This window comes from Arctopsyche grandis, chromosome 11 (genome assembly GCF_051622035.1).
Source record: "Arctopsyche grandis isolate Sample6627 chromosome 11, ASM5162203v2, whole genome shotgun sequence".
In the NCBI taxonomy this organism is placed as follows: Eukaryota; Metazoa; Arthropoda; class Insecta; order Trichoptera; family Hydropsychidae; genus Arctopsyche; species Arctopsyche grandis.
In genome coordinates this window covers 28,831,233-28,857,473 of record NC_135365.1, presented here as the reverse complement: position 1 = coordinate 28,857,473, position 26,241 = coordinate 28,831,233, and the positions used below count along the sequence as shown (strand labels likewise).

The 26,241-nt window shown below is 38.5% G+C and overlaps 3 protein-coding genes across 3 annotated transcripts; 1 reads left to right on the top strand and 2 right to left on the bottom strand.

The window, feature by feature from the left end:
- Window positions 1-5,276: 5,276 nt before the first annotated feature.
- Window positions 5,277-6,458, bottom strand: Sec20 (vesicle transport protein Sec20). The gene is made up of 5 exons (XM_077440906.1): window positions 6,305-6,458; window positions 6,058-6,230; window positions 5,832-5,983; window positions 5,643-5,746; window positions 5,277-5,562 (listed from the first exon to the last, which is right to left on the bottom strand). The coding sequence occupies exons 1-5, from the start codon at window positions 6,398-6,400 to the stop codon at window positions 5,398-5,400; spliced, it is 690 nt and encodes a 229-aa protein (XP_077297032.1). The 5' UTR covers window positions 6,401-6,458; the 3' UTR covers window positions 5,277-5,397.
- A 1,652-nt stretch (window positions 6,459-8,110) lies between these two features.
- hd (humpty dumpty) lies at window positions 8,111-11,925 on the top strand. Its single transcript, XM_077441447.1, has 9 exons — window positions 8,111-8,275; window positions 8,350-8,471; window positions 8,549-8,765; window positions 8,854-8,990; window positions 9,062-9,287; window positions 9,371-9,521; window positions 10,780-11,237; window positions 11,310-11,499; window positions 11,581-11,925. The coding sequence occupies exons 1-9, from the start codon at window positions 8,180-8,182 to the stop codon at window positions 11,760-11,762; spliced, it is 1,779 nt and encodes a 592-aa protein (XP_077297573.1). The 5' UTR covers window positions 8,111-8,179; the 3' UTR covers window positions 11,763-11,925.
- Window positions 11,926-12,166: 241 nt separating this feature from the next.
- Mi-2 (chromodomain-helicase-DNA-binding protein Mi-2 homolog) lies at window positions 12,167-24,703 on the bottom strand. Its single transcript, XM_077441446.1, has 18 exons — window positions 24,464-24,703; window positions 21,918-21,985; window positions 21,715-21,837; window positions 21,477-21,639; window positions 21,250-21,395; window positions 20,989-21,177; window positions 20,732-20,911; window positions 20,344-20,661; window positions 19,150-19,325; window positions 18,943-19,066; window positions 18,684-18,857; window positions 18,431-18,606; window positions 18,180-18,354; window positions 13,326-16,958; window positions 13,048-13,242; window positions 12,811-12,973; window positions 12,583-12,728; window positions 12,167-12,505 (listed from the first exon to the last, which is right to left on the bottom strand). The coding sequence occupies exons 1-18, from the start codon at window positions 24,498-24,500 to the stop codon at window positions 12,503-12,505; spliced, it is 6,189 nt and encodes a 2,062-aa protein (XP_077297572.1). The 5' UTR covers window positions 24,501-24,703; the 3' UTR covers window positions 12,167-12,502.
- Between the last annotated feature and the right edge of the window lie 1,538 nt (window positions 24,704-26,241).

Genomic DNA, 26,241 nt, shown 5'->3' with positions numbered 1-26,241 from the left:
AATTCAACGTAATTGAATCCACTCTAATCTATCTACATACATACTTCCTATTTTGATGTGAGTACGCTTCAGTTATGAAATCTGTAACGAAAAGTGTCTTTCAAACTAACGTTGGACAATCTTCATATTGTTATGGCCACTCCCCACTTTAATGTATCATATTTTATTGTTACAATCAATATACACTCGTCATTACAGATCGCTCCAATGCGACGAGTGTACGATAACGGTCAGAAATACAATAATACATATACAATCAGAATACATAGCATATAACAATTAATCAGTACAGAAATAATAATCGTAGAGACATCTATGGATTATTTTTAGATTTTTGTGTACAATTATTATTACAATTTTATACATATAATAAACACGAAATTATAGAGATGTCTATAGAGATATCTATAGATTTCAGATTACTGTGCATAATTTCTACAAATTATACACACAGATTTTGTGACAAACGGGAAATGATCTAATACCAATTTTCAGGAACCGTTTCAACAATGATCAGATAAAATTGGCAAACTCTGATAGAGAAACGATCGATTTGGAGTCACAAAACCGCCAAACCTATCCAGCAGTTTGACGAGGACTCGAACCTTCGACCTCAGTGGTGCTAAATATATACGCTACCATTAAGCCAAACTGCTGGCTAATATGTAATATATATGTAATACTAGTTGTTTTAGCCGGCTTCGCTCAGTATTTTTTACATATATACCAGGAAGGCCTTACAGGTAAGCCCAATGCGCCTTCCTGGCCAATTACAAACATTGCAGCATTTTTACTAGTCGCTGAATTACGAGACACTGAAAAATGAATGTACATAAATTTTATTGTATATTGATCAATCTCAAATAGTGGTGACATAGTAGGTAGGAAAGATATTAAGCCAATTTTACCAGATACCGTTTCAACAATGAAATCAGAGAAAATTGGCCAACTCTGATAGGAAACGATCGATACGTTGATAGGAAACGACCAAAACCACTATATAATTATCCTTAAGTTGCGTTGCAGGCAATTTTTTTAAAAAAGAAAGTACATTTTAATACTCGCAAAAAGCAGCCAATCACAGGAAGGAGTGGGTCGACCGAGCCTAGCGGGTCCACCTCGTCTAGAAACTCGACTTTTACCTAAGATTACAATAAAATAAGGCTCTTTAAATAGCAAAAACCCAGGGCATTGTCCCCCCCCCCCCCCCCTCTTGTAGCCCTATAGATACATTCCACGAAAAACAGCCTCAAATACATATGTACATATAAATTCCATATCAAAATGAACGATACCCCATTTTGAATTACATACATATTTCCGTCACGCACGGTAGAAACGAAACTTCTGCATAGTTTCTTCAGCGGGTAATGGCCACTTTCACCCCCAAAAAGTTTTCACTTAAAAATATATACAGAGTTTTTGAGTTGGGGGTTGGTTCCGTTCTGCAGGTCTGCATTAATTTGAATATAAAATGGTTTGAGAGCATTGCCTGCGACGAGCTCACCATATCATCTCTGTTGTACTTTTACGAGTTCATTTTATTAACCGACACTTCAGCACATAAGTTTCACCTTACGATACGCGTAATGGCGCTTGGCGCAGCTCGGGTCGAAACTTGTGTGCCCAAATTTCACACGAGACACTCTTTGTAGTCTTGTTTCGAATTCTTGAGGATATCCCGCTTAAGGTGGAAGCACCATTTTTAAAACCAATAAAAATTAATTGCTCATCAATACTCGCTTCATTTATTATTCAATATACACGTACATATCCTTTTTTCTTAAAGCCGGGAACATTTTTTAAATAATTAATTACAAATTTGTCTACCGCTCATCTTTTCCGTGTACACTTTAGTTTTGTCTATTTTGCAGCCTGGTTCTAAAATGGCCGACTTTTGGCCAAAAGACGACACGCATTCTGTATTGTCGATGACTTCAAGTTTTACTCAATGTGCTGGCAAAATTTGGATGGTTATAAAACCCAAATCGAGATTGTCGACTTTGTCTGACTCAATTGTAGAGACCGTCGACAATTGACTCAGATAAAATCAGCCTACACTTTCCATTACTGTCACAATGCAGAAAGTCTGTATTCACAATCGTTAATACATTGTATTTATTAAATATGATTATTAAATGCGTTGACAATTAAGAAAAAAATTACAATCGTATATGCTACTCTTAATTCGTGAATCGGCTGATATTGTGACAATTTCATGAAAAAATCATCAGGCTTGCCACATTCATTAGCTAAACATTTTTTGTCGATTTCATGAAATGACAACTGTTTTAATTTTATTTTATTTTATTTTTATCTTTAATTGATTCCATGAATGCCTAACAATTAACCCCAGTGTGCCTTCCTGGCCAGAAACACTAAATACATTTGATACAGATATTATTAGTATTATACAAAGTACATAAATATATATCAATTAACATCCACAGAGACATCTATGGTCAAATTTGTAAATTTGCAGCATTTTATACAATTCGGTGAAATTCGAGATTGCTGAAAACTCGAGATTTTGCGAGAAAGTGAGTAAGGTTGCCAATTTGTTGGAACCGTTTCAATGAAAATCAGATAATTTGGCAAACTCTGATAGGAAACGATCGACCTGGGATCACAAATCCAAGGTCTATCCGGCAGAAACCAGAGGGATTTGAACCCGTGACCACTCTGTTCAAAGCATAAAATGCTAACCACTACTCTATCAACAAAATTTTGTTTTTTATAATATGAATGTTTGTTTCAACTATATGCAAATCCACATTTTTCATTCAGGTACACCTAGTCTGGTATACTATATCATTAGAGTACGGACCCAAAGCGCGCCGCTCATTGTTCAATTGTTGTAAATGCTTTGTAAAAAAGGTTCAGCAAACCTTAAACAATGCATTTACAACATTTGAACAATGAACGGCACGCTGGTTATCCGGGCTTTATTAAATATCATAGTACTTCTCTGAAAAGTTTGATTTTATACAATACTTTATTAAAATTGTCTTTGACGAATGTGTTTAAGTCTTTACATATTAAAATAAATGTAGCGTTTACATCTCACGACGTCGTATTTAATCTCAAAATTTGCACTGGTAAAGGGGACGTAGTTTTTCACATTGAAGAAAGTATCTGAGTATCTGAGAGTTTGTTTCCTACATGTACATATGAAATATATCGGGTAGAATTAGTACAATACGCCTTCATGACATAAAAATATTGTACAAGTATTCTATTGAAAGATTTCTGTTATATTTCTTTTTATTGTACCGTTTAGGGGAAAGTAACGCTCGGAAATTTTCGCTCGGATTTAATCTGCTACGGAGAGAATAGCGATCGATGGCGAAAGAGAAAGCTCGAGCGGTTAACGAGTGAAATTAGAAAGGCGCCTAGAAAGGGAATAGCGCAATTATCATGGCGCCTGGCGAACGACCGCTAGCGAAATTGGCGCCATTTCGCGGTCACAAACCAAAAAAAGAACATCAATAAACAAAATTAACAACAATTTTCACTGGAAGCATTTCACAGGCGATCGCGCCTCTCTCTATTCATACATCTGTCTCCCTCTCTTTCTGGGTATATTGGGTGTGTGTTTTTTTCTGGTCATCGTCTCCAACATTTATAGGTTACGGGCGGTCAAGAACCCAGGACTAGTTACTTGTGAGATTATCGTGCTTACATTTACTTTTTTACAACATGTCAGTAGAAGTCCGGCCCCGGCGATTAAAAGACGAAAGGAGAGAAAAAAACGTCCAAATCAAATAGAAGATGAACGCGTACACTTCTCAAAGTGTTTAATTTTGTCCGCTCAAGATCTTCTGTGACGCTTGCGATGTAATTTGGCAGTTCGGCGAGCTCCGTCGCACTTTAAGAGTGTATCGGATTGTTTGCGCCAATCAGAGCCAAGCATCAGATCGACCAATCAGAGAAAACCACGCCTTTAAATATGACTTCTTATTTAACGTTTGAATAGGTTAGGTTTTATTTAATGTAATTTATACTTCTTTCTGCATAAGATCTATGAAAAAAATGTGATTTAAGTAATGACAAACTTAAAATTGACTATTTTTTCGTTATTTGTCTTACACAATTGTATGTAGAATAACATAGATGGGACATGATGCTCTAAAAATAGTCTCCTTTTTGAAGAGTGCAAACAAAAAAGTGCACTCTCCCAGCAGCTAGCTGGCTTCTAAGTCGATTACTATTGTTGTTGGGTACGCTTTCTTCAGACAAATTTGTTTGCAATGCCTCATCTATATTATTCTGTATCTAGGGCTTTAAACGCTGTAAGTTAGGATGTCAAATTGAAAAGTAAAAGTTGTGCTTTCACATAGTATATCTAAATTGCTATCTAACAACAACTTAACCACACTTAGATCCCTCGCATGATATGACTTTAGTGATAGGGGCTTCGACTTGCGACAAGTAGATAGCGTGCAGACTCGTCAGCTTGACTTTCAGGTTCCATTAACAAGCGAACAATATGTTGCATGTAGTTTTGGTTAAGATTAATTTTCAATGTAATGTCTCTACTTGCATCGGGTACAAAAAATGTTTCAAAAACACCATCAAAGATGCCTATTTTTATTTTACAACTTTATCTTTGTTACACTTTGCGATTGTTACAAGCTTTTTTTTATCATGAATCTCAAATTATGAATGAAGGTTTTAGCCAGCAGTATGGCTCAGTGGTTGCCTTTATATTTAGCACAGAGAGGTTACCGGGTTCGATCCCGTGCTAATCTTTAATACTACTGGTCAGACTTGGATATTTGTGACACCAAGTCGATTATTTCTTATCAGAGTTTGCCAATATATCTGATTTCATTGTTGAAACGGTTCCTCCATCAAATTGGCAAAATCCATCCTACCCGTTATGTCACAAATAAATGAATTTGATTTATATACAATATTTAAAAATTTATGTACAAGTCTAAATCCATATATGCCTCTATGGATTAATTCATTAATTAATTAATTGTTAATTTCATGTTCTTCAGCATCACCAAATACAGCGATTTATGTAATAAAAAATAAATAAATGCTGCAATGTTTGTAATTAATTATCTAGGAAGGCAAATCGGGGTCTAACTGTTAGGCCTTCCTGTTATATATCTATGTAAAAATAAAATAAAATATGTACATGATGTAGGCTTTGTCAGTGTGTGAATGGGAAACTTTATAATTGAAGGAATGACTAAAATAAGTCATATGATTTATATAAAGGATAGTGTGATATGACTTATTTTTAAACAAGTATAGAAAACTTACTAAATATAACAAAAAGTATTTAATAAAGATCGATTGTAATACAAATTTAATATTAATACGTATCACATAATTATATAATAATTTAAAGTAGGAAAGGAATGACAACAATACATCAATTAATTAAATTAATCTCTTATTTAAAATGTACAATACGACTACGGCGAAGAAAATGAAAGCAAAGACGATAACTAATTTGTCGGTGAACTCCCGGCGGCCGTACTTCTTCAGCAGTTTTCCCGACTGTGAAATCGTTCCAGCGGTACTTTCCAACTCATCTTTAGTACTCTAAAAACACATGGATGAAATCAGTATATACATACATATTATGAAAGTAAACTACAAAATATTATGTAATAAAGCATTACATGAACGTTCGTACTGGACGTGACGAGACTGTCCAAGGTTTCGGCGCTTCTTTGAGTAGTTTCAGCCAACTGTCGGCTTATAGAGAGCAATTGATCGGTGACTCCTAATTAATTACTTTCGTTACAATTCATATTACAAATAAAATCTATTCATAAAAAAACATATTAAATATGTGTGTATATATGTACCTGATGATAATTTAATTAAACTTGATTTATCTGTCTTTTTCCGTTGTCGCACTTCCGGATCGCTTGTATTCGTATTGAACAATTCTTCAGTTTGAACTTTTTGTATGGCGAATGCGCTCGTTATGTTTGCATTTTTAAACGCCTGTAATGAGCTGAATAATTCGTATATTTAAAAATAAATTAAATATTAAAGATATCAACACGGTAAATGTAAAGCAATTCTTACTTGGAAAGTTGCAATCTGTGCGACTCTGCTTCCGACATCAATTTTACACTGCAGTGATCTTTAGCAAGTTGATCGAGCGATTCGATGTCTTTCCTCAATTCTGCTAATTTGGTTCGTCCTAAAGTGTTAAGATGGTTCAGTTCAGTCATCGATCGTTTACATACTAGAATGTCCTAAAATTAGTATGTATAGTGAGCATGTAATAGTTTTATTTGTAATAGTTTTAGGTTAACATTTCAGACTTTACTTGAATTAAGGCTTTCATTTGAAGGTCATGCTGAACCAAGTTCTGTCTGAGGAAGTCGACGGAAACTTCCGTCGACTTTTCGTTGACTCGCTTCATGTTCAGGTTGTGCTGAGACACGTCAGATATTTGACAGGTGACAGTTCTCACTTTGGACCGTAACAGCGATTTGTACGGCTACGCTCATTTTTATGTTATTTTTCATGTTTCTCTTTTATTCTGGTTTGTGGAATCTAAATAAGAGTCATGAAGTTATAGATTTTTATCCCGAGTCAAATCCATTAAAATCAAGCTACTTTGGCTCGTAATTAAATGGCATTTGTATGTTTTTATTTTTTAATAAATAATAAGTATTCTTTTCTTATGCCAAATCTGTATTTGGACGTAGACGACATATTATTTATGACCCGTACAAATTCTGCCCTATCATGCGCAGGCTGAAACAAATTTTCAAGTCCGAGTCCCATCCATGACCTAATGTTCTGGATTTCCCAAGCCAACGTTTGCTTTCTACTTTTCCCTCTATTATTGTTTGTAGAAGGCAATATTGGGGCACAAATAACGTGATCAAAATATTCCATTTTACGGCGCTTTGTCAAGAAGCTATTGTTCCTCACATGATCCTCTCGTGATAATGTAAAATCGTAATAATGTATGTAAATAATGAAGTAACGAACATGTTTAAGATGAGAATAACTCGCCAATGAATACAGATTTGATATACAATGTTTCTAACTTTATGTTTTTATTGTGTTTCAGTGTGTAAAATTCATAAATTAGTGCATTATATCATTTTCTTGTATGTATTCATAAATAAAAGCACACAATATTTAATGATAATGATTTATATGAGTTGTATAATTGCATCAATCCATATTAATACACCAGATATTTTCGAAAATCAGCCCATTCTTCTCATTGGTTGATGAAATTACGACTGTATACATACTTAGAAATGGCCTTAGCCCACCGTTACACGGGAAGGGTGGATTAGACTGGCACCGTACCTGCACCAGGAACTAGGTTCAGTGTTGTATGAGAGGGTATGTAATGTTTCACACGTCCCGGATGAATTCACAACCTGTGGATTCATTAAACACAAAATTTGGGAAACAGTCCAGTAGCGGCTCGTCTATATGGGCTGCGGGGCTGTAGTACTTCCAGTATAGTAAATATGCATGATATTTTTGCCGTTCATATGGTCTGCGGGGCTGCAGTACTTACAGTATAGTAAATATGCATGATATTTTTGCCGTTCATATGGTCTGCGGGGCTGCAGTACTTACAGTATAGTAAATATGCATGATATTTTTGCCGTTCATATGGTCTGCGGGGCTGGGGCCCCACTGGTTTAATACATATACAATGCTATTTTCGTTTGCATTTGATCACCGGTATGATTAACGAGATACTACAGCCCGAATCATCTCTGCAGCCCCCCCCACTGGGAATTTTCACGAGCCGCCACTGAAGCAGTCACATTGTATGTCATATATATCCATAGATAGATTAATATATGTAGCTGGGGCCTGACATTTGAAAAATTGTCTCTCTTTTGCAGTGTACACAAAAAGTACACTCTTTCAGTAGGTAGCTGGATTCTAAGTCGATTGCTATTTTTGCCTTCGTTCCCTTTTTTCATTCATTCCCCCGCACCTCCCCATTGTTTGATACGCTTTCTCCAGATTTTTTTTGCAATGTCTTATTTATATTAGTCTATATCTATGTTTTATAAAAAAAGATGAAATTTTTAGCTTAAATTAATGGCCGTAAATTTCGATGCTACAGTAATTACAAACTTTTAAACAGCAGCTGTCAGTTGTTTACGATTGGTTGTATGGTTTTTGTCCGCGACCGTTTCGCGCGCTTCGTTCCAAAATGTCTGCAAACGACATTCAAAACTCTCCAACATGGAAGAAACCCAACGAAGTGATGCAGCTTCATCGATTGAAGATGAAAAAACGAGCCCTTCAGGTATTCAACAAGTTTTTTATTTACTACAGTTGACATAACCTATAAATATAACTTCTACATTGATTGCTTTTCAGAACCGCATGTGTCAACCCTCTCAAAGTTGTCCCGCTTCGACGAAGGCTTATGGCAAGCCAAATAATTCCTTCAACTTGAGCAGGATATTAGGCAGCGAGAAGAGGAAGAATCCCTTTTCGAAGTACTCACCTTACAATATTCACAATTCATTCTTAATAATCGTTGAAATCTTTATCATACATATTTGTATAATTCCAGAAATTCACTAGAAAAAGATGACAAAGTTTTTTGCAACGGCACAGACACAAGCGCATCGTTACTTGACGAGTCTACCGACAGTACTTTATTTAAAATATTAGGAATTCCTGATAATAAACAAACACAACCAGAACAACCTATACAAACTGACGCCACACTCGCATCATTTACTAATATTTTAAACAATTTAATCAAAAAAGACAATGCTGAAGAAATAGTAAGTAAAGTATAAGCTACATTAAGTCTGTTGATTTTTGATTTTGTCTGTTTATTATACAATAATATATGCACTTTCGAATATTAAGATACAAGACGCCGTCGAAGGTAAACACTACGTTCCGATAGACTGGTCCTTGAAGTCGAGGATCAGGCTGATGTCACCGAATGCATTTGCATGGAATCAAAAGCTCAAAGCCAGCGAGGAAGCTTCCGGAATTACCGGGTGCGTATTCAAATTCTGAATCAATCGTTCAATATGATTTTGTGCGTTATTTTATTTGTGTAATTTATTAGGTTCGTACGCTGTTTGGATACGTCGAACTCGAGCACGTTAGACACGTCGCACCATGCTCGGTTTCACCAAAACTGCTTGTACTGGCAGCATCCGAGCTTGCCGTGGATGAACCTCTTCCCGAGAACGAGCGGCCGAGTGTCGAACAAGAATTTCATAGCAGCCAACGACGAGATCAAAAACGCTCTACACCAAGAGTGGACGGAAAGTTTCCGATCTCTATTTCAGGTATACGTATTGTGGCGATTGTGAGCATCGGGCAAATGATTGTCCGATGGCGAAAGAATCGAATCAATTTTTTTATTTTGCAGTTGCTCCGAGTCAGACAGTGTCCCTATTTCTACGTGTGTGCCAATACTTTCACGTGCTTGTTCCGAGCTGCCGGCATCGGCGGAATAGCTGAAACGTGTGCCTTCGTAGCGCCGACGACTCGTGGCTTCCGACAAACACTCAAACAAGAAGGTAAATTCATCAATACTATATGTATATTATTAAACGAAGTTATCTGTATGAGAAAACTTGACTAATATCTTTCACATCTAATTCTGGCCTAAAATTCACAATGAGATTCGCAAGTAGAATGTAAGCTGTGTGCGAGCAAGATACAGGAAACAAGCCAATCCCATGTAGTTAGGTTAGGTAATTGTAATATTCTGACAAGTAGGCGAGTCTGGACGTGTCGAAACTGTCTGAACGTGTCGAGATCATAGTTCAATTTTGTTTTTCGCTCAAACCTAATAGAAAATATGTATGCAAATAAATCATCCTCTTTACCAAGCATAGCTTGGTCTTCCCAATATCACATTTATTTATATACTTGTGTTATATTAAATATCATCGCATGGGTGTTGGCATATTAAATTATTAATTAAAAAAAAAATTAAAGAAATGTGTCGATCCTGTGTTTGATCTGTACGCGGTCAAATTTTTTTCAAATGCCTTTTAAATATATTTAATTTAATGTTTATATTTGATTGTTTAATATGAAAAAAAATATGGTAAAAACTACCCACTTACAAACAATATAAAACACCCATAGAAAAAATTAATTAATTAAATAAATGGCGGTAAATGCTCGGAGACAGACTATAAGCCTAGAAGTTTCATTGGTAGAAACAGTATATATAGAAGTTTTTTTATTATATTCGTACGTTTTGTTGGCATTATTTTAGCTCTGACGTACATATTTAAATTTAATTTTGTTTAAATATTTTTCTTCAACATAAAATTTATTGTTTAAAAATTTAAGGCGAGAGGGCGCTAAAACCAATCTGCCTAGGGGCGCCATACATATCATAATAGCAGAATAGACCAGAGGTTAGCATATATGTTTTGAAGAATGGTCACGCGTGGTTCAAATCCCACTGGTTTCTGCTGGCCAGACCTTGGATGTGTGACTCCAAGTCGATCGTTTCCTATCAGAGTTTGCCAACTTATCTGATTTCCATTGAAACAGTTCCAACAAATTGGCAACCTTACCCATTTTCTCGCAAAATCTCGAGTTTTCAGCAATCTCGAATTTCGCCGAATTGTATAAAATGCTAATTGTTATGTATTTTTGTAATTTGTACAATACTAATAATATTTGTATCAAATGTATGTACAATGTTTCTGGTCAGGAAGGCGCATTGGGGTTACCTGTTTTAGGCCTTCCTGGTATAAATTAAAATTAAAATAATACATGATCCTATCTGATGTATTTTAATGATTAAACTTACAGAAATCGAATTCACAATGCCTCTGAAGAAGCAAGAGGGTAAAAGAAAATCGGACGCTAAAGACGATGGAGACGCGCCTAAAAATTCATCCACCGACAGCTGCTACGATACAATGGACAATGACAACGCCGATAGGAATACAAAGTCTGACAATTTGAATGACGAGGACGAAGACGACGACGATATGGAATCCGATGAGTGGTTGCAAAGCTTGGGCGTCGCAGCCGATGAGATCAAAAAGATCAACAACTCCCAGATCAGACTGAACCAAGTGGCCGAGTCTTCCGTCGACAGCAGCGCCGAGTCGATGATCTGCGTTCAGGGTGTGGACGCGCAGGCCTTATTCAACTTTCTGTTGAATTGCAAGTCCTCGATTGCTGTGACGGGAACGTTCGGTGGGATCCCGCCCACTCTGCTCTCGCCGACTTCCTTCCAGGGTGGAACCCTCAAGTGTTTGAAGGTGCCGTATTTAATTCTGCATTGATGGGCATTTGTATCGTGTTTTTTTATTGACTTTCGTTTTGTTTCGAAGGTACGGGAGAGTATGGTACACTCGGAAGGCGGGAAATACTTTTCAGTTGAGCTGAAGGGTCCGATACTTCCGACAACTGTGCACTCTTTGTGCTCGCTGCTTCAGAGCAATTCGAATCCGTTCAGTGGGACGTTCGCAAATTCGCAACACACTGTTGCTTTTTCTAAAGCAGCACGGTTGACTACAGACGGTGAGTTCTTTGACTACTGAGTCAAAGCTTCAACACGCTTTGTTTCTTCTCCATTTTGTTCTAATTTTTTAATGTTTACAGATGAAAAGTGTAAAGAGAACGCGTCAGGTAAAGCTCCGAGCGTCTTCGGAAGAGAAAACTTGTCCGATTGTGGTCTCAACGCCAATCTACTCGAACACTTCTGCTCTTCGGATCCATCCGTCGTCGAAACTATAGACAGTCTAAAATACTGCTCGGACAAAAAGACCTACATGTGGTCATGACCCTACCATTATTTAATTATTTATTTGTGTTTTATTAAATCATTGATTTTGTGATTGTTTTACGACTGATTTTTAAGCATTATTTATTAACAGTGAATGTACATATTGTTATATATGCATGTATTTTTTTATAATTTAATAAACTAAATCAACCTGATTTCTCTAATTGTTTCAATATATGTATGTAAATCCTGAAAAAAAGCTATAATATACATAAATAGATCTGATCAAAAAGATCGGTAAATTGAATTCAAACTTCCAGTAGATACTTCAATGTGTGACTGGTTTTTTGGAGTCCAATTTAATACGTTTTGGCATGATATTGAAAGGATGTATGGTGAATCACAATTGAGGAATGGTATAGGAGCTTAAACATGGTAGAAGAATGCAAGTTAAACGACATTGTGATGAATAAATTAATGTAAATGTATTTCATGCGTATGTAAGACATGTTATCATTATACATAATCATCATCAAAGTGACGAAATTATACAAGATTTCCTTCAACACAATAAATTAACTTTATAAAATAGATGTAAAATGGAAAGGAGTCATCTTATAACCGAGATATAGAGATACATCAAAAATTCACACTAAGAATCACGGCTTAACCACTATCACTGTTAAAAATTAAAATCCCATTCTCTTGCGGAAATAATCCAATGTTTAATTTTATCTAATCGTATTAACATTATTTATTCTAAGTTCTGGCCGTTGTCGCCGTCTTCCAAATGTGCACTTACTGCAACAAACAACACACATCAGTAACATTGCAAAAATAGTAAATAAAATAAAGTAAATTACTGTACAATTTCTTACACTTTGACTGTTTGATGAGGCCGGCTGTCCCGGCACCGAATACTGTGGTCGGAAATTAGTGAAGGTGGCGGCTGGAGCTGCGGCAGCCGAGAAACCGGGCAGAGCTCCAGTCTGGAAACCGCTGGGGAACTGTGACATTTGTTGAGCTGCAAAAACAAAACAAAAAAAATCAGTAAAAAGATTACACATTTGTTTCTACAATTTTAAATGACCCAATAGAGAACGAACCGGCAGAAGCTGGATTTCCAGCGGTAGCGGCGAGACGGCTGAGGATGGAACGTTCAGACATTTGGAGACGTTGAGCCACAGGGGGAATGCGTGCGAGTGTTGCTGGTAGACGAGACACGTCCGACTTCATATCGGACAACAGCTCTTCCAACTGATTGAGAACCTAAAATCAAACGAAAAAATTAAATACGTGTCCTTCTCTTATCCTAGACATGTGTAAAGTTGACGAATCGATACCTTGTGCAATACTGCATTGGCAGGTTTGTTTCCAGCGAGAGATTCCTTGCTGAGATGCTGGTGCGACTCGGCCAAGCATTCAACTTCGGCGAACCGAGCGTTGAGCGACATGGCTGGATGATTCGGATCTTGCGTGAGATTCAAATACGCAGCACGTCTCAATTGTTCTTCTATTACTAAAGCTTGTTCCAAAAGCTATATAAAAAAAAAAAATAATATATATAAATAAATAAAATGATGGTGTATTATTATTAATTAATTCCAATGATTGAAATTACCTTAAAACGCCTAGCGAGGAATTTGTTCTTGATCTCGAGGAAGTTGCCCTTTCCGACGTCCATCTTGAACGGTTCGTTGATGATGGCGAATCTGATGTCGTTTTGGATGTCTTGCCAGCGGCCGTAGCCGTGGGTCACAATGCCGGCAAGCAGCCAGTAGTCGTGACGACGATGCCAGATTTCGTACTCCCGACCAGGGGCGGCTGCCCTCTCCTCGTTCAACCACAGCGTGTGCAATTCGGTGAAACCACCGTCAGCGATATTGAACATAAATTTACGCTTTTTAATTTCTAATTTAAGAGCTTCTTCCTCCTCAGTCTTCGTGTCGGCCTTTTTAACATCGGTTTCGTCGTCCTTTACAATAACAACATCGTCATCATCGCTAGCCTCTTTCTTCTCGTCTTTAGCCTTATCGGTTTTGTCCAGAACGACTCCGGCATCCTTTTCTTCAGGTTTTTCGGCAACCTTAATAATATCTTCTTTTTGTTCTGTTGCCTTTTCCTTGTCGTCAGACTTCTCGCCGTCTTTATCTTCACTCGCAACAACATCAGCTTCGGCTTCGGGTGTTGCCTCCAATTTAATTTTGTTTGCATCTTTATCGGCCGCTTCTTCTTCTACTGACATTCTTCTTTCTTTGTTGGCATCTTCTTCGCTCTTTTCTTTAGAAGCATCTACTGCTTGTTCTGCTGGAGTTTCGTCTGAATTTTCAACAACGTCCTTTTCTTCAGACTCAGGTGATTTTTCTTTGGTTTCTTGAACTTCAGATTTTTCTTCCGAATTCTCTTTGCTCTCTTCACTTTCCTTATCCTTAGATTCGAGCTTTCCGTCTTCTTTTTCTGCAGGTACGCTAGGAGTGGGCGGTTGACTTGTGGGGACCATTGTCGGAGCCGGAGTGGGCGTCGGCGCAGGAGATGGAGCCGCACTCGTGGTCGGAGTCGCAGAGGACGGCGCCGGGCTCGGTGCTGCACTCTCACCGCCACCTGACGCTCCCCCTGTAGTCGAAGTGGCAGCACTTCCAGGAGGTTTGACAGGCTCGCACGGTTTCCTGATCAACTCTGGCATGCTATAATAGCCATTGATGTGCTCAAACTCCTGTACTTTCTTTCTAATGAGTGACATAACCCCGATACGGGTCAAGACATGCTGTCTGGACAGACCCTCACGAGGTACTCCGTCTGCGAACGTTTCCGAGTTATCGGCACCGGGTTCACACAAGTGTCGCATGAAGAGCGACACGTAGGCTTTGAAGTTGCGTTCTGTTTTGCCACGCAGATCGCGAACCAGCCATTGTGAATTGAAAGCGTCTTGAGGAGGCATGCCATAGCGCATGATGGCATTGAGGAATGATTTTCTTTGCCGGGCGTTGAAGCCAAGGACTTCCATGTTCCCGCCGACTCGAGCGAGCAACGGTGGCAGAGGCCGATCCCTCTCTTCTCTCCGTTCCAATCTGCGCTTACTGCGCCTGCTCATATCACCATTATCGTTCTTCTCATCGAAGTCGTCGTCTTCCTTGTCGTCATCGGTGCCTTGAGAAAAGTCCGAGTTGTAATCGGAAGCGTTTTCTTGCCACGTCGAATCTTCGCGAGATTCCGTTTGAACGACACCACCATCATTGTAATTGACCTGTTTCCTTACTCTTTTACCCTTACCTAAAGTTCGCGATATATCTTCCTGTTGCTGTTCGTAATGATGACGGAGCAATTTAATCCAATAAGCCGGATCAGTGTTTTCAGCTTCCTGTTTGATGATTTCAGTGTCGACTTCCTCCTCTCCGTCGCCTTCTTTGGTAGCGTAGGAAGCAACTTTGAACGAACTGAGATACTCATTAGCCCACGATTCCTTTTGTTCTATACCTAAATTAGACCTATCGAGCAACTCGCTTACAGCCTTATCATCATAATGGATAGCCTCTTCTTCTTTACCTTCGTCCTCTTTAAAGAGCTCTTCAGTACCGAAACGCAAAATATCATCCAATTCCTGTTTAGTGAAATTGGCTCCTTTTCCTCCCATTCCGGGACGCACAACCAAATGAGTCAACATCATCTTTCGCTTAGCAACCTGCGTTACTCTTTCTTCAACACTATTACGTGTGACGAATCGATAGATCATAACCTTATTGGCCTGTCCGATTCTGTGAGCACGTGAAAACGCCTGAATATCATTATGAGGATTCCAATCCGAATCGTAAATAATGACAGTGTCAGCAGTGGCTAAATTAATACCGAGACCTCCAGCTCGGGTCGAGAGCAAGAATACGAATTGCGGCGCTCCAGGTGCATTGAACCTATCAATAGCCTCCTGTCGAATCGTTCCCGTAATTCCACCGTCAATACGCTCATACTTATACCCTTCACCTTCCAAATAGTCTTCGAGAATATCTAACATTTTTGTCATCTGTGAAAATATAAGTACTCTGTGGCCTTGTTCCTTGAGTAGTCGGAGCATTCTCGAGAGCAGCACCAGTTTACCGGAAGCTTTGATCAACGCTTGGGTTTCATAATTACCATGCACGGATAGAGGAGCTTCTTCAGCGGCGGCGGGGAAGAGATACGGATGATTGCAACACTTTTTAAGATCCATCATGACGTTCAAAAGCGACACTTGCTGTCCTCCGCTCTTCGGATTCAAAGCCTCGAAGTTTCGCGTCAAGATATACTTGTAGTACTTCTTCTGCATGGGAGACAACTCCACCCGAACGATGAACTCGGACTTGGAAGGCATGTTTTTAAGCACGTCGGCTTTCAATCGCCTGAGCATGTGTGGCCCTAACATTTCGTGTAAGCGCTTCACCTGCTCCTCTTTGGACACATCGGCAAATTCGTTTTGGAATGCAGATAGATCATTGAATTTATCCTTGCTTAAGAAATTGAGCAGATGGAACAATTCCTCGAGATTATTTTGCAACGGCGTTCCAGTCAGGAGTAACTTATAGTTGATATTGTAACCGGCGAGGAGACGGAAGAATTTAGATTGATTACTCTTCAACCTGTGAGCTTCGTCAACGACCAAGACGGCCCACTCTATCGATCCCAAGCATGCTGAATCAATAGAAATCAACTCATATGAAGTGAGCAACACGTTAAACTTAATAGAGCTCGCTTTGATCTTAGACGGACGACCGCCTCGATTGGCGCCTTCTTCAAAGCTCAACTCGTTCTCCCGGATGACCGCTCGAGAATCTTTATCCCCCACATAAGTGATGCAATAGAAATCAGGCGCCCACAGTTCGAACTCGCGCTCCCAATTGATGATGGTCGACAGCGGCACGGAAACGAGGAAAGGCCCCTTGCAGTGACCCTCCTTGTATAGTGAATAAAGGAATGTAACAGTTTGAATTGTTTTTCCGAGACCCATCTCGTCGGCCAATATGGTGTCGATTCCCTGACCCCACGAGTAACGCAACCAATTGATGCCCTCCAGCTGGTAGGGATGCAGCTGCATGCCAGTTTCGTTCAAGAACGGAGGCTGCTCTTCGTACTTCTTTTTGAGTTCGGTCGTAGGTCTGTCTGGCGGCGCGGTAAAGCGTCGTGTCACCCTTTCTTCTTCTTCCACGTCTTTTGTTTTACCCTTACGTCCCGGTTTACCCTTTTTACCTTTTCGGTTACCATCTGCGGAACACGCGCTCCGTAGATCCTGTAAATATTTAAATCCATGTATAAAATTCAAATTGCAAAATCCAACTAATCATCAACACATCAGCTTACTTTTGATTCTCAAAAGTAATTACATATATAGAAACGTGTTAATTTTTTATGGAATGAGATTATTAACCGTTTGCCCGCGGCCGTCTTCTATGGAAGCTTTGCGAGACAAGACTGTAGCACGGCTGTCTTCCATAGAATTTCTGAACTTTGCACGGGATTTTGAGCCTTATATGCGCCAATTTCAACCGTTTTAAGGTTCAAAATTGGTTGAATATATTACTGAGAGTTGAATGCCATTTATTCAATTTGCTTAAAATGAATATATACCAGTCAAAATTAGTGGTTTTGTGGAACCATACTGAAACCTCGTTTATGTGACGTCACGTCTCAATTGTATGAAGAATGATTATTTGACACTTAAGCCAAAACTACGAGATATATTATGTATTTTATTATTTAAAATAATACTTTATATGTTAATTAGCATATCTGGTTACTTGAGTAAATATTAAAATCTGTATTTAAGGTCGAAAACTCGATTGCCAAATTTGCGAAAAAGGTGCCACGTACAGGGCTTGTTCGCTATATTTATTGCCACGGGCAAAGGGCTAATTGGCACTTTAGATTGAGAACAATTTAAACGTCGATTTTATAAAATAAATGTGCAAATAAAAAAATTTTTGTACATTCAAAAAAGTTTCTGTACATTACAAAAAATTGTGTGCATTTCTAAATGACGGATACAGATCGAATTAGAAAGTTTGCTACTTAAAAAGTGAATGAACTCTATCGGCAACATCACAAATACCAAAATACAAACCAACGTTTGGTTAGGTTTTATTTATTTATGCTTTCATTAAATTAGGTTAAGTTAGAGTTGGTTTTATTTATTTAAGATTACATTTCACTAGTGAGATTATAATTTCACTAGCGAGAAACTAAAGTAAACACAACAGTTGACAGTTATCAATAGTGGAAAACTGCAACATTGCCACTCTTTGTATCCATTCTAATGCTATTTTTTCGAATGATTGTTTCATATTTTTACAAACCTCCTTTATTAATGGTCACTTTATAATGCCAAAATATTTTATTCGATGCCAATGCACACACCGAAAACATTTTTTTTAAGATACAAAGTATTTTTCTCAATGTACAGTTAAATTGTACACCTTAAGATGTTTTTGGAAATTAATCAACAAAAATTTACCATATAATACTCAATGGCGACTTTCAATCCAGGTATATCGTCAGCTTCCGCTTCCCAAGTCGCCTGATCATATGGGAGATCGCGCCATTTAACCAGATACAAAATCGAACCATCACGTCCAGTCTTATGATTGATGACACGATGCACAATCAACCACTCCGGCTTGACACCATATCTACGAATAAAAATCGAAATAAATAACTTACAATACAACTAATAACCAAAAAAAAAAAAAAAAAACCAATACAAACCTATAAAACTTAGCCTCTAAAGCTTTCTCCTCTTTATCCTGTTCGGCAGCCCTATTCTGCTTGATTCTTTTATATCTACTGTCGCACTCGTCCAGCGGCTCCTCCAACTTGGGCGGCTCTTCCATATCGTACTTACGACTGTATATACGGAACATCAACGGATGGAATACGTCCAACTGTTCAAATAAAAAACATACACATTACTCAATTCTATACCAAACATATACAATGAAACAAACAAATAAAAACAAACCTGAAGCTCCGAAATCCAATCACAATGCCAATACGACATATCGACCCACTTGACGAAGAACTCTCTGCGTCGTTGTGGTCCGTTTTTTACCGGAATCATAGACTTGGTGGGAAGGGGGGTGTCGGTCCACCTCCATGTCAAAATCTTAGCCACTTTACCAAACAACGACGGACACTAAAAACGCACACACATCGATCAACACAAAGTACAGACGGGGTAAAAAATTTCATTAGAGACGTATGGTAAATGTTACACTCACGCCACACCGAGGACATTTCCAATCGCCGTCGGGTATTTCATCCAACGGCGGGTTCAAGCAGTGAGTGTGATAAGCCGACGGACAGGAGTCACAGCACAGCAGTTCGCCACCGTCTTTGCAAACCCTGATGATGAATAATTTTGTATTATTATTTCACAAACGATACATCAAATCACGCTTCACTAAACATCGACTAATAGAGCATACCTGCAAAATTCTTGATGTTCGTCGTCGTCGTCTTGATCGTTGTTGCCTTCGGCCTCACAGTGAGGGCAAGACCAGCGACCTTCGGGCGTATCTTCCAGTTCGGGCTCCAGGCAAACCAAATGATAGGCACGGGGACAAGTATCGCACAAAATGATTTCCCCACCTTGTTGACACACCTAGGCGAGCAAACAATAATTGAGCATTTACTTCTAGTGCAGTAATTTTTGCTAAACAACTGTCTCTGATAGCTCGGAATACATTTCAATACACAGCCCAAGGATAATTGTATCTAATCTAATATAATTTCGATGAGACTTTGTAAGTATGTAAATATGTGATGTTGGTTCGTAACAATATATAATACATTATATATAAAAAGACGGTAATCTGTATGTATCCTAACGCTAGCCGAACATAATGTATAAATTCTCTAAAGCCTAAACTTTGTATAAATTCTCATTCGGAGTCGAACCGGCGAACTCTCATACAAACACAAATATCCTCTTATAGGTATACCTGAGTTCAGAGACTTAGCCATGAAACCATCGTAGAATATTTCAATGGCCTTTTTTTTTTTTTTAAACATTAATTGAAATGTTTTTATAATTATAATAATTTTATTTAGCGAGGTTGTGAACCATTTTTTTTTGTTTTCATATTAAACAATTAAATATATATTTTTTAATTAAAATTAATTATATTCTAACGATATTCGAAAAATAAAATTAACCCGCGACACTAGAACACTCTTTGCAGACCGTTCGACTATAATGGCGGTAATATTCAAGGTTGCGGGGTCAATGACCGGGGTTTGTTTGTACATAATTGTGGTTATTGGGTTTTCTAAATTAAGCATACATTTTTGCTTATCTCACGCGATGTAAAAATACGTACTTTTCATATTATCCGACTCCGATTTCGACTTTTATTTACTATTATTTTTTATTGAATAATTTAATTGGCATAACCGATTCCCGATTTATGTTTCAGTTCCGATTCCGATTAATTATTACTATTCATATTGTAACTTTATTTTAAATCATGTATCAATCGGAAAGCACCCATTGAAATTTCAACGGGCATAAAACTAGTCTAATCTATAATTTCGAACTAGTTTATGGTAAAACAACTAGTTATATATATTTAATCAAAAACAAAGTCTTATGATAACATAAAAACATCAAAGCAGCATACTTCGCAATAATCTTGATGTTCCTGTTCCCCATCGGGACCCTCGGGGAACTTGCTTGTGGTCTTCAGTTTTTTCTTTTTCTTGCTCTTATTGCCAATTTTTGTTTTAGCTTTGCGTCTTGGCAACGGCTCACCGTCTGGACCCTCGGTGGGAGCAGCAGCAGCAACGGCCGGCGTCTCCTCGGAAGCAGCCTCGTTGTTAGTGCTTCGACTTGTCGCAGGCGGAGCCTCAACTTTGGCGGAATCTTCGGCCTCGGCCAACATCTGTTCAAACTCGGCTTCCGAGTCGGTATTCCCACCGCTGTTGTCCACATCCTCGTCCTAAAACGTCAAAAATGATTAAATATAATATGTACCTTTCATAAAAATAATTTTTAAATAGCAGGCTTACACTACTAGCGCGCTTCCTCTTCCCGAACCGAATCTTCAAAGGTGGTACTTTGGGTTTTCGCGACGGTTTTCGACCCCTAGACGAAGTGGCGTTATTTGCTTTAGCACGTCTTCCACGACTTTTCATACTATCGCTACCATCATCGTCTTCCTCGTCTAACTCGTCAAGATTTTCATCATTCTGCAAACAAAACGAAAACATTTAGACACTTTCGTATGAAATAAAAGTTAATTTCATACGACAGATTTGTGGCGAACCTTTGACTGATTCGCTTCCTTATTTCGTGGCCTCGTGGACTTTGGAGTATACTCCGACAGGACGGAATTGTTGGTGTTTTCTTCGGAGCCACCACCGCCACCGATACTACCACCACCCATGTGCGGATTGCTCTCGCTAAACAATCGCCATTTCGCAGCCACCAACATCATCAATTTAGACATGGGAACCTATAAAAGTTTTCATTACAGTACAAGTTCATTACAGCAAAAAACACATTCCAATATAGAAACACTAGTTACTTTGGGATTCTCTTTAACTAAAAGAGGCCGAACGTGTTGTTGGAATAGTTTGTACGTTGTTAAATTTTCCAAATCGGTTTCAGAGTATTGAACGTCGACATCGGTGAGACCAAAAGTAGAACAGACTTCCTCCACTGTCGGCATTCCTATAAAAATAATTCAAATAATTATAGAAATGCGCGTAAAATGGCGATACAAAAAGACTACATAAAAAATGATGCAAATACCAGATCCAGCATCGGACGAAGCGGGAGTCGGCGGAGCCGGAGCGGACCTACTACTGTTGTTTTTGGATTTTGCATTTCGCCCACGTTTGCCGCTAGAGACAGCACTCAAAGCGTAATCACTATCGCCAGCTTCCACGCCTTCCTCACCGCCGAATTCGCTTTCCTACAATTAAACAAACCGTCAATGACAAATTACCAAAGAACACAGATCAACCGATTGAAGAAATCTTTGACTGACCTCTTCACTGTCATTCTTACGCTTTTTCTTTTTCTTGCGACCCTTCTTATCGTCGCTGCGAGCTCTTCTCTTTTTACCCTTTTTCTTTTTGCGGATATCTTCCGGAGAATAATCGTCATCCTCCTTTAAAAAAAAAAAACACATTCAAATCATCACGCACACAATACGAGTATGGAAATAAGTAATTTCAATCAAAAAAATACCTTCGGAGGACCGTCTTCAGATTCACCAGAATTATCTACTGGTCCATCATCTTCGATTTCCTCCTCAGCTGTAATACAAAGTAAGAATAACGTAAAAATATTGCAATTTTTAATGTACTAAACATTTATCATTATAAATGCAACGTTACTGGGAGGTGAATGACTGATTATGTAAAATATGTGTACATAATTATTCATCACTTTACCGACATAAGTTTTATATTCAAATATTTATTTTATAAGGATAATTTAGCAATGAAAAACTATAAATTTTCTTCTGCCAACTTTGCATTGGAGTAATAAATATACATTAAATTTGTAATTTATAGAAGATAATGTGCCAAAAATAATTTTTGGCAACACATTCAATTGACTTTCTTTTTTTCTAGTAAAAAGCTTAGCAGATTTCAAACATGTCAAACAATGTCGAAAACAAGTTAGTTTCCAAATAATTAATATATTTCTACATGTATTAACCACTTTATCGCCATAAGCGCACCGGTGCGCGCTCCTTCATATTCAAGGCTATCAATGACTCGAAATTAATTTTGGTTTCTTCACAGTGACATCTAAAAAAATCCTGTGATATTATTGAAACTGAAAAACGTCAATATTTTCGTTAGTTTGTGATATATTCAAGAGGTAGTGTCAAGGGTTGGCACTAAACACATATAATAAAATAATCGAATCGATTTCTATAAACGCGTGGCGATTAAATGGTTAACAATATTAGATAGATATGTTTAGAGTGAACTAATTTAATTAAATATTATTGAAATTTTAGCTGCTGAATAACAGTTGGAGCGCATTTTCAGAATATCTGAAGCTATAAATAAAAATAGAAACACCAATAGAATGACCCAAAAAGACAATACCAATCAATCAATGCGAAAGGTTTCCGGAAGATCACGGAATGAACGGTATAGAAAAATCGCATATTTGTTTTTAAATGTAAAAAATATAACTACTTTAACCCTTTCAATGCTGAACAACGCTGATTGGCGTTTTGCCAACAAGTCCACGGGCCTGAAAAACGCCGATAGGCGTTGTATTTTGAGCATACACAAAGTAAACAAGAATACTACCGGCTAAGCCTTTTCAGGTAGGATTGAAAAGAAATGCATTGAACATGAGTCGTGTAACGTTTATAAAGATTCGTTTACACTGGAATTCCTGAATTTATAACCATTCCTGATGGAAATCTCCAACTGCCGAGTATTACAGACTGCGGTTTGGTATTTAGATTGTGAGTATAACATTTTAACAACAATGAAGAAGATGGAACTAGCTTTGGAAAAATATATTCATTAATAGACTTCTGTTTATTTTATATTGTTGCAAGATATATCAGAGAGTCTAAAAACACACCTTTACACAACTTGAAATCCTCGGCGATAGTTATTTAGGGTTTGTTTGGATTAATTACAATTTGTATGCCTGCTTTCTAAATAATTCTAGTTGGAAATGATGGCGAAATTTTCAGCAGGGTAAAAAGACGTTTAGTTAATTTAAAGAGTTAACTAAACATATCAATTTGGGTTAAATAATAAAGCCAAAAATTGATTTAAATGGTGATGAAGGAAAAATTTTGTATGTAGATGGAGAAAATTTCCAAATATAGCAAATATCATATATATTGAGTGCATATATATATATGTAAAACTATTGAAGAAATTTAAAATTGAGGATAGTATTTGTATATAAATTCAAACTCAGAGTCAATTCTTCAATTTTATTATCAGATGTGGTTCTTTGATTATTCAATACACATAATATCGTACCATATTGACAATTTAACTTTTTTGCATTGTGCAAGAAACATGTAATTGATGAAATTTCAGTTGCGTGTGAAAACGCTCAACGAATAAATTAATTCGTCTATATGTATATTTCTAATTTTATATATGGTTTTCATACATCAAATGTCAAAACATTGAAACGCATTTGATTTTGAAAATCGTCGGGATCTCGCAATATCATCAATGGCACACTTACAAACACTCGGCAGACGACTCATGATGTTGTCGAATCATCGAAAGGCGAGACGATTTGTGTTTACATTATTTGAACAGTTGAATAAGAAGGCATGCGAAAAGTTCACACTCTGATACAATATTGTAAGGGAGAGAATTTTCTTCAAGGTCGTCCAATTAAATAAATTCGGCTAGAAATTAGCGATCGAATCGATATTGAAAACGAAACGAAACGAAAGAATCGGCGGCCGATTAGAGTTGGTTTCGAACGCGAATAACGGAAAATCGGCAATTAGCGTGCGAATCGTTAAAAATGAATGAAAACAATGAGCGTGGTCGGTATAGTAGAGCGCGACGCGACCGACGCGCGGGGGGCGGCCGGCGGGGTGCGAAAACCGGGGGGCGGGGGGAGGGGAGGAGACACGCCGCGGCGGGGAGGGGGCAAGGGGCAGGGGGGGCAGGGGGGAGGGGTGCAAACACGTTCTGCGAGAGCCTGCTGCTGAATGGGAGCGCCCCCGGTGTGGTGGGGTGAGGAGCGAGGTGGGGTGCGGGGGAGGGGTGGGGGGGTTTTACCTGCGATGGATCCGTCGATCTCGGCGTCGGACGCCATGGGGGCGCGGCGAGGGGGGGCGCGGCGAAGGAGAGCGCCCGCGCGACGGGACGAGACGGGCCGATGTTCGGTCTCCTGTCTTCGTCTTCGTCTTCGACTTCGTCTTCGTCTCCGTTCGCGGCGTGCAGTTCGCCGCTCAGAGCATGGCCCGACTCCTAGACGCGACTCGTTCGCCGCTCACCCGCCGCCGACACAACGCTAAGCCCTTTTCGCCGCCCCCTATCTTCGTCGACCACTTTCACAATTTATTATTTATTTATATACTAGCTGAACCCCGGCATGCGTTGCAATGCCATAATAACGCATGCAATTCCCGTTCTCGTTCTCGTTTCCATTTATCGGAAAAACGCAGGTAGCGAACACATTTGAAAGTATTGCGTTACAATGTCACTCATTCCCGTTTCCGTTCCCGTTTTTTTTTCACAGTAATCTTTCCGGACATGCCCACAACAAATCCTGAAAGTTTCAGTGCAGCCTATTCGAGACACACACACATACATACACACAGACATTCATTTTTATATATATGTTACACCGAATCCATGAAATTGTCTATTACAAGCATTCGGCAAGAGAATTGCAGAATGCATGGAAAATGCAAGCACGTTGCCCAGTTCACGGATTCCGTAAATTATTTGCCGAATGCGTGAACTGGACAGCGTGTTATATTATAACCAAGTGTCAAAGTGACAGCTGAATGAGGATGTTTAATTTACATATTATTATGGAGGATGAACGAATGAGACGACTGGCATGTTAATGCACGTGTTTATTATATGACAGCTGAAGACAGAGTGAGTAGTGGCTCTCCGAACCCAGCCGGGTTGGTCCCCACTCGCAGGAAAGCAACCAAACTCGACCATGTCGTATAAGCGAGCCGCCACATTATTATGTATAATATGACTACATACATATGTTTCGATCATCTCATACGACTTGTACATAAATTAATGCTATTTTTATACATTTTGATCAATATTTTAACAGTCGGAATTTTTTTACCTTTTGAAGAATCAATATTATATTATAAATATTTAATTTCATTACACATGTCCCAGAACATAGCTCTCGGCTTCACCGACCAGACCAAATGTATAAAAATGTGAACGACTAAGAAATCACCGGGTGTGAAACGCTTAATCTAACTACATATATCTCTCCGGAGTCCAGAGATACATTTGTCCGAAAGACCAAAACAGCCCTGCGTGACCTGAGCCATAGAACACTTTGAGCCATAGAAGACCTGAGCCATAGAACACTTTGTATTTTAACAAGCTCGTAGTCACCTCTCACTCATTGGTTTAACTTAAAATACAAACATTTTTTGGACAGGGGACTATTACAGACAAACACTCTTTGAAGTCTTTGAGAATGGGCTAAAAATGTACCTTAAATTTAAACAATAAGTCACTATTAATAGTTTTTTGGGCTTTTATTATTTCTTTTACACAAAAATACAATGGAGCTAACTGTGTGTTCATACATATTAAATAATTTTTACATGATAACTGTACAGACTCCAGGGATGTTCAACTCGAGAGCACCCCGGAAGTCGGTTTTCTGAGATAGCTAGTGGTAAGCTTGGGCGGGGCTGGTTTCCTCAAGGTGCCTTCCTTCGTCGTCGGTGGTCTGGTCTCTGCTGATGTCGGCTGCTCTGCTATGTCCCTTTCTCCTTCGTAATGTGCGTGGGATGCGTGATGTGGAAAAAGGGAGGAAATTGTATAATAATAAAAACAGGTTG

Bases quoted from the DNA above. Each gene is read 5' to 3' on its own strand.
- Sec20 (XM_077440906.1), bottom strand. From the start codon at position 6,400: ATGAAGCGAGTCAACGAAAAGTCGACGGAAGTTTCCGTCGACTTCCTC. The intron at 5,747-5,831 runs GTACATATATAC...GTAATTAATTAG, and splicing joins TTTAATTAAATTATCATCAG to GAGTCACCGATCAATTGCTC. The intron at 5,563-5,642 runs GTAATGCTTTAT...ATGTGTTTTTAG, and splicing joins CGTCCAGTACGAACGTTCAT to AGTACTAAAGATGAGTTGGA.
- Mi-2 (XM_077441446.1), bottom strand. From the start codon at position 24,500: ATGGCGTCCGACGCCGAGATCGACGGATCCATCGCAG. The intron at 19,067-19,149 runs GTATGCTCTATT...ATTCATCATCAG, and splicing joins GAACATCAAGAATTTTGCAG to GGTTTGCAAAGACGGTGGCG. The intron at 16,959-18,179 runs GTAAATTTTTGT...AAATATTTACAG, and splicing joins TCGCCATTGAGTATTATATG to GATCTACGGAGCGCGTGTTC.
- hd (XM_077441447.1), top strand. From the start codon at position 8,180: ATGTCTGCAAACGACATTCAAAACTCTCCAACATGGAAGAAACCCAAC. The intron at 9,288-9,370 runs GTATACGTATTG...TTTATTTTGCAG, and splicing joins GTTTCCGATCTCTATTTCAG to TTGCTCCGAGTCAGACAGTG. The intron at 11,500-11,580 runs GTGAGTTCTTTG...TAATGTTTACAG, and splicing joins AGCACGGTTGACTACAGACG to ATGAAAAGTGTAAAGAGAAC.